The sequence below is a fragment of the Chiloscyllium plagiosum genome, chromosome 21 (genome assembly GCF_004010195.1).
Source record: "Chiloscyllium plagiosum isolate BGI_BamShark_2017 chromosome 21, ASM401019v2, whole genome shotgun sequence".
In the NCBI taxonomy this organism is placed as follows: domain Eukaryota; kingdom Metazoa; phylum Chordata; class Chondrichthyes; order Orectolobiformes; family Hemiscylliidae; genus Chiloscyllium; species Chiloscyllium plagiosum.
Genome location: NC_057730.1, coordinates 25,712,648 through 25,719,385, shown reverse-complemented (window position 1 = coordinate 25,719,385; position 6,738 = coordinate 25,712,648). Strand labels below are relative to the sequence as shown.

General features: G+C 38.6%; 1 protein-coding gene across 1 annotated transcript in view; it reads left to right on the top strand.

The window, feature by feature from the left end:
* Positions 1-6,738, top strand: part of clcn7 (chloride channel 7) — a 70,176-nt gene that overhangs the window by 3,045 nt on the left and 60,393 nt on the right. The window contains exons 2-3 of the mRNA XM_043711567.1: positions 5,116-5,190; positions 5,748-5,819. Coding sequence (XP_043567502.1) covers positions 5,116-5,190; positions 5,748-5,819 — 147 coding nt within the window. The remainder of the gene's footprint in view (positions 1-5,115; positions 5,191-5,747; positions 5,820-6,738) is intronic.

Sequence of the window (6,738 nt, the reverse complement as noted above, 5' to 3'; positions counted from 1 at the left end):
TCTGTTTTCCGAAGTTCGTCTGTGCTGCAGTGTGTGGTGGCTTGTTGGAATAGTGTTCTGATACAGCTTTGTTTGTGTGTGTTGGGATGGTTGCTGGTGTAGATAAGTATTTGGTCAGTGTTTGTTGGTTTTCTGTATATGCAGGTTTGTAGTTCTCCGTTGTCCTTTCTTTCGACTGTGACATCCAGGGATGCGAGTTTGTTGTCGGTTTCTTCCTCCTTGGTGAACTTTATGCTGTTGATGATGTTAAATGTCTCTTCTATCTTGTTCCGACGGGAAAAACACCCCACGATTCTACGGACTACCAAAAATCCATAAACCAGGAGCCCCCCTCAGACCTAGTCTCACTACCTGGAACACCAACTTACAGACTGGTCAAAGAACTACACGCAAGACTGAAATATTTAGTAGAAGAGTCACAGCACTCCCTCCACTCCACCCAGGAATTCCTAAAAATTAAAAATGCCCAAATAGAGGAAGATGAAGCAATGATCTCATTCGACGTAACAGCACTGTTCACCTCCATCAACATCGACCTGGCAAAGGAAACACTTGCCACACTTTTAGAAGAGACCATCACACGTTTTGAAGAGCAAATGACAGTCAATTCTAGTCCTCAGTTGAGTGCCTGAAGGGATACATACGAGTTTTGTTTAACCTGTGTTTGTCTTTAAAAAGGTGTTGAGCAATTTGGCTATTTCTCATATCAAACAGCTTTTAAAATCTTAGGAGTGATTAGTCTGTTAAAGTTATAATTGGCTACAGTTGGTGGATATTTCAAAATTTAACTTTGTGTTTTTGAGGAAGCAGATATTCCTGTCCATTTACAGTTAAGCCACTGCTATTGAGGTCGCATGTCTTGAGGAATTTAGAGGAAGTGTGCAAACCTGTGGCCAGAATATTGTTGACCAACAAAATGGGACAAACTAAATGTGCATAACTCTCTCTGCTGTAGTCAAGGTCAAACTAGTGGCAATTAATTTTCAGTTGCAGTTGAGAAGCTTCTCTTATTTCACAAGTACATTTCTGAAGTTGTAGATTAACTTAGTTACTGATAACTTTGCTCCATTTCATTTTGGAGTTAAAACTTTAAAGTTTTCTTTGAGAATAAAGATCGTTGGCAAACACTTATCAATGAATACAATTGTCTGCCCAGAGATATTTTTTGTCATAAAGAGTTTCTCTCTTAGTGAATTTTGAGACTGCAGAAAAGTTCTGGTTAAGGGATATACTTAAAGTAAAAAGGAAAAGGACTTTACTGTAACATCCTCTTGTTTTAAATGCCTGGGAAGGGAATATTCTTAAGATATAAACGTCGTTTTGATACAATCGAGCATAGATTTGAAGAGCAAATGACAGTCAATTCTAGTCCTCAGTTGAGTGCCTGAAGGGATGCATATGAGTTTTGTTTCCAGCATGAATTGCAAAGCAAGTTCCTGTTTGATTGTAAAAGTGTCTGCTGATTGTGGTAAAAGTTAATTTCAGCTGGCTGTGTAGTCTGTGAACTACATTTGATGTTTAAAGCTGTGGACAAGGAATGGTTATTTAAAAAAAAGAAGGGCTGGTTCCAAATCTTTATCTAAAGGGTTGAGTTCAACTTATAGGTTTATAGATATTTGTTCAGAAAAGGTATTACATGCCAGTAAAGCAGGTGGGCCTTGAACCCCAGCCTCTTTGCTTAAAGGTAGGACCACTGTGTTTGGACCCACAGAGTAGATGTATAAACAAACTTCCCCATGTTAAGCACATAACCAAGATAAATGAGCAGTTGTATTGGATTTCTAGGATTCATCCTGCACATTGGAATAAATTGAGTCCTCGTAGTAATTGGAAGAACTTTTTTTAGTTTTCTCAAATTCTTTTCAATTTTTGCTTTTGTATTGGCAGGTTATTTTTGATGGACAATTCTAAGCAAATAAAGTAAACTGTGGGAGGCTGTGACATGGAGATAATTTTACTAGCCTCGTAATCTAGAGCTTCAGATGAATGTTTTGTGGACATGGGTTCAAATATCACCACAGTAGATGGTTAAATTTGAATTCAATAAAAATCTACAATTTTAAAAAAAAGTTGTTCTCATGATGACCATGTAGTGACTAACAATTGTTCTGAATACCCATCTGGCTTACTAATCCCCTTTTTAAGGAAGGGTAACTGCCATCTTACATGCTCTACATGTGACTGTGAGCCCACAGCCATGTGATTGAATCGTAAAGTCATAACACATGCAGTTACTGCTGACCCAGCTAGTGACACCATGTCCCTTGAATGAGTAAGGAAAAAGTTATCTAAGCATTTTGAAAATGGTAGCATGAATTTCTTGGTGCCTCAAATAGCTGCAATAATATCTTGCATGTTTAACTTTATCATACTTGCAAAGGTGTACTGTTAGGTAAGTAGTTAGACCTCTTATTCTCTTCCCACTTGCATCCTTTGTAACTCATTCTTAGTCATTCCTGTTTTCTAATCAACTTGTTCAGAGATGCTATGTTACACCTCTGGAACAAGACTGGACTTGAATCTGGGTCTCCTGGTCCAGTGGTAGCAATAGTAACACTGTGCCACAAGAGCCATCCTGTGTCACTCATGATTTTGATGATAGTAAATTCATACGGAGCATATTGATGACTTTCAGTATAAATAGAGTTGAGTTTAACAGTGATGTCTTCTGCATCTGAGTATTCTGTTGACATTTTGAGTTTTGCAAATAATTCATTGTTGTGTGCCATAGAGCACCTGTAAGTGGAGAAGAAGGAATATCCCACTGAATATGGCAAAAGGTTTAAGTGTGTGTGTGTGTGTGTGTGTGTGTGTGTGTGTGTGTGTACGTGCACATGCACATGCTATGGACAAAATCTTAATTCTTTCAGGAAGGAAAGCAAACTTAACGTTGTTACCAAAGATGAATTAGTCTAATATAGTCTAAGCTTTTGATTAGAATTCATAATTTGAAATCTGATTGGCGAATGTTCAGAGATCAATGAGATGGAAATGAGCATGTGTCATTCAACTCCATTCAGTTAAATCATGGCTAATTTGTGTCTCAATTCTCGCTTCATATCAGTTAGTCCTCTACTGTCTTTGTGTATATCCAGTCCAATTTAATGAACGGTATCTTTAAAGTTTTCTGCATGGCTATTTCTGCATGGTACCTTATAAAGGGGCTAACTTGTGAATGGTCTCAATGGTATCTTGATGACTGCAGGATTGATTCCACACACATTTAGGTTATGGGAGCATTGGTCAATCTTTTGATATCTTCAACTAATTATAAATGTATCAGTCTCGATCTTGAAAGTTTCCAAAGTCCCAGCATTGGCAACCCTAGGGAATATATTCCAGATTTTCATCACCAGTTTTGCAACTGACCCTTTTTATTCAGGTTGTGTGGCTCTCTTTCACACCCCTCCCCCTCCAAAACCACCACCACCCCCACCACCTCCAATCAGAGCCTCTTTGGATCAACCCTGTCAAATTCCATAACTTTTTAAAGACCATCTATAGATCACTTATAAACGTTCTAAATGCAAGGGTGTGCAGATTAAGTTTGTGCAATCTGTTCTTTCAATTTAATAATTTAAACCTTGGTATCATTCATGGTAATCTACATTCTATCCCCTTAAGGCCAGTGTCACCCTGAGGTACAATGCCCTAAACTGATTCCAACATTTTACATAAAGCAAAATGTTGCAGATGCTGGAAATCTGAAATTAAAACAAAGTGCTGGACTGAAACATGTTGATGACCAGATGTAGTTGAACCAATTTTTAAGTAGAAATATTACTTAATTTCTGCAGTTTTTGAATTCCAATTCCCTTGAAATAAAGGCGAGCATTTCATTAACTTTTTTGATGACTCCTTCATATGCGCATTAGGTTTAGTGAGTTGTTCACATGAACCCCAAACAATCCCATTGGTTTTTCACGGTTCTAGTCTATCATCATTAAAAACATTCAGATTTCGTGGATACAAGTAACCCTGCACTTCCAGATATTAATTGTTGGCTGTTTGATTGTATCCCCTGGATTGTGCAGTTGGAGTAATGATGAGGCTTTCAGCACCACCATTATTACGGATTACATCTGATAGTAACTTTTGGCCCTGTGTGCAATTTTAAATATGGATTTTGAAAATTTCATGTTGGGATTTTCCTTGCTCCTCTACCAGCTTTGCTATAGAATACCTTGTCAAGAGATTTGACATTCAAGCATATGAAAGGGTGTGATGCATAGCCACTAGATAAGATGCAGGCATACTAGCCAATGTTTGGACTTTCCCATTCAGGTGTAAAGGCATTCTTAATGGGGTAATGTGCTTTAAGTATTATTAAATAGCACTGGCACCAAATACTTGATTTTACATTTAGAATTTCATTCACAGGGACAAGTGCTTGAAATTTTAACATTCAAGTAATGATAAAGGGAGAAGAGGAACAAGGTAGAGAGTAGGGTACATGGCTAATCATCCAGAGTAAGAGAAACAAAGCATATGGCACTGAATTATAATCCATACTCTTGAATTCTAGAAGTAGCCATGGAATCCTTGCAGTGCGGATAGAGGCCATTCAGCCCATCGAGGCTGCACTGATGCTTCCCACCCAGACCCATTCCCCCACCATATCTCTGTAATCTCACTTTAACCATGGCTAATCTATCTAGCCTGCACATCCCTGGACACTTGGGCAATTTAGCATGGCCAATGCGCCTAACCTGCATATGGGAGGAAACTGGAGTACTCGACGGAAACCCATGCAGACATAGGTTTGAGGCTGAAATCAAACCTGGGTCTCTGATGCTGTGAGGCAGCAGTGCTAACCACTGTTCCATTGTACCTCCCAGGTCAGAGAATATTATTCTTAGCCCGCTCTTGAACTTTAGTTAAATAATGGTTATTGGAACCAGTGTCTAGTCAGGAAAGACTTATGTATAGATACTGAATGTTGAGTATCATTAGAGCTAGAAAAATGAATTGTACATTTCTAGAGACGAAAATTTGTGTTTGCATCAAAATCTCTGCTTTTCTTAGCATTTTATTACAAGCATATCTTCTGTTGTGTTATTTCCTTTTTGTGTGAAAATAATATGTGTAAACATGTGGATTTTTTTCATGTTACAGCTTTCCCAAAACAATTTTTTCCGTATCGACAGGCTGACTACTGTGAATCTAGATGATGATACTGCACAGGACCAGGTAATTACTTTATAAACATTTTATGTCCACCAAAGGACCATTGTAACTTTACATGTGTGTAGTGCTACAAGATTTGTAGTACCTTTCTTATTTCTGCATTTTCTCTAATGGAATGAAGGGATTTTCATGTTTATTAGTTTTTTAAATTTACTTTTTAATTAAAAAAAATCTTTCAGCCTAGCTTCTGTTTAGCTGGTAAATAATTTGCATGATATTGCTCTGTTAGCCCTTTTATTTCCAAGGCTGATCACAAGATGTTGGAGCCTGTTATGGCTCTGTCTGGTATTTAAAGAGTGAAAATTTTGGGAAAGGAGTTTTGCTACGTTCTCTTTAGTTGCATGAAGTTAGTACGGTCAGCTTGTCAAACTGAGTTGGTCATTGACCGTGATGGTGGAGACAAACACGTTCCTGCAATCTCCTTCCCAATATCAGCTGAAAAATTGGTTAAGGGCTGTCTAGATTAAAACATTTGTTGTCATCTTTTGTAATGTAGTTGGTAAGTTTTAAAATGCAAAGATTGTGTACTATGTACTCAAACATTTGCTATTCTCCCTTAGGATGGCGATCCATCTACTTACGTTTCTAAGGAAATTACACATAACGAAAATCTTCTTTCACTTAAGTACGAGGTAATTGGCACTATTTAGTGCACGCTTTAAGTTGGTGTTCCAGTTAGTTCCATGACAATAACAGAAAAGTTTATTCCTATTTGATGTATCTCCACATGCTGCAGAAATAAAATCAAGTCGATAGGAAAAATTGCACGCACTCAACCTTCTATGTTGTTTCAATGTTGATGAAATGTGATTCACGGGACATTTCTGCTTGAACAGCAAAAAGATAAACCATGAACGTAAGAAGTAGGAAGAGAAGTAGACAATTCAGCTCCTCGAATCTACTCCTCCATTTGATACATTCATGCTTGATTTCATCTCTGCCTCAACCCTCCATTGATTTTACCTCCACTTCAGATGAGTCAGAAAATGGATGAAACAATTAATAGCTTGGTATTGGTGTTCAAGATGGCTTATTTAATTGTCACCTGGGGAATCAAAAGTTGAGAATTAACATTGTTGTGGTTCTGTTCGCCGAGCTGGAAGTTTTTGTTGCAAACGTTTCGTCCCCTGGCTAGGCGACATCATCAGTGCTTGGGAGCCTCCTGCGAAGCGCTTCTTTGATGTTTCCTCCGGTGTTTATAGTGGTCTGTCCCGGCCAATTCTGGTTGTCAGTTTCAGCTGTCCGCTGTAGTGGTTGGTATATTGGGTCCAGGTCGATGTGTTTGTTGATGGAGTTTGTGGATGAATGCCATGCCTCTAGGAATTCCCTGGCTGTTCTGTCTGGCTTGCCCTATGATAGTAGTGTTGTCCCAGTCGAATTCAACACTACTATCATAGGGCAAGCCAGACAGAGAACAGCCAGGGAATTCCTAGAGGCATGGCATTCATCCACAAACTCCATCAACAAACACATCGACCTGGACCCAATATACCAACCACTACAGCGGACAGCTGAAACTGACAACCGGAAGCGGCAGGGACAAACCACTAT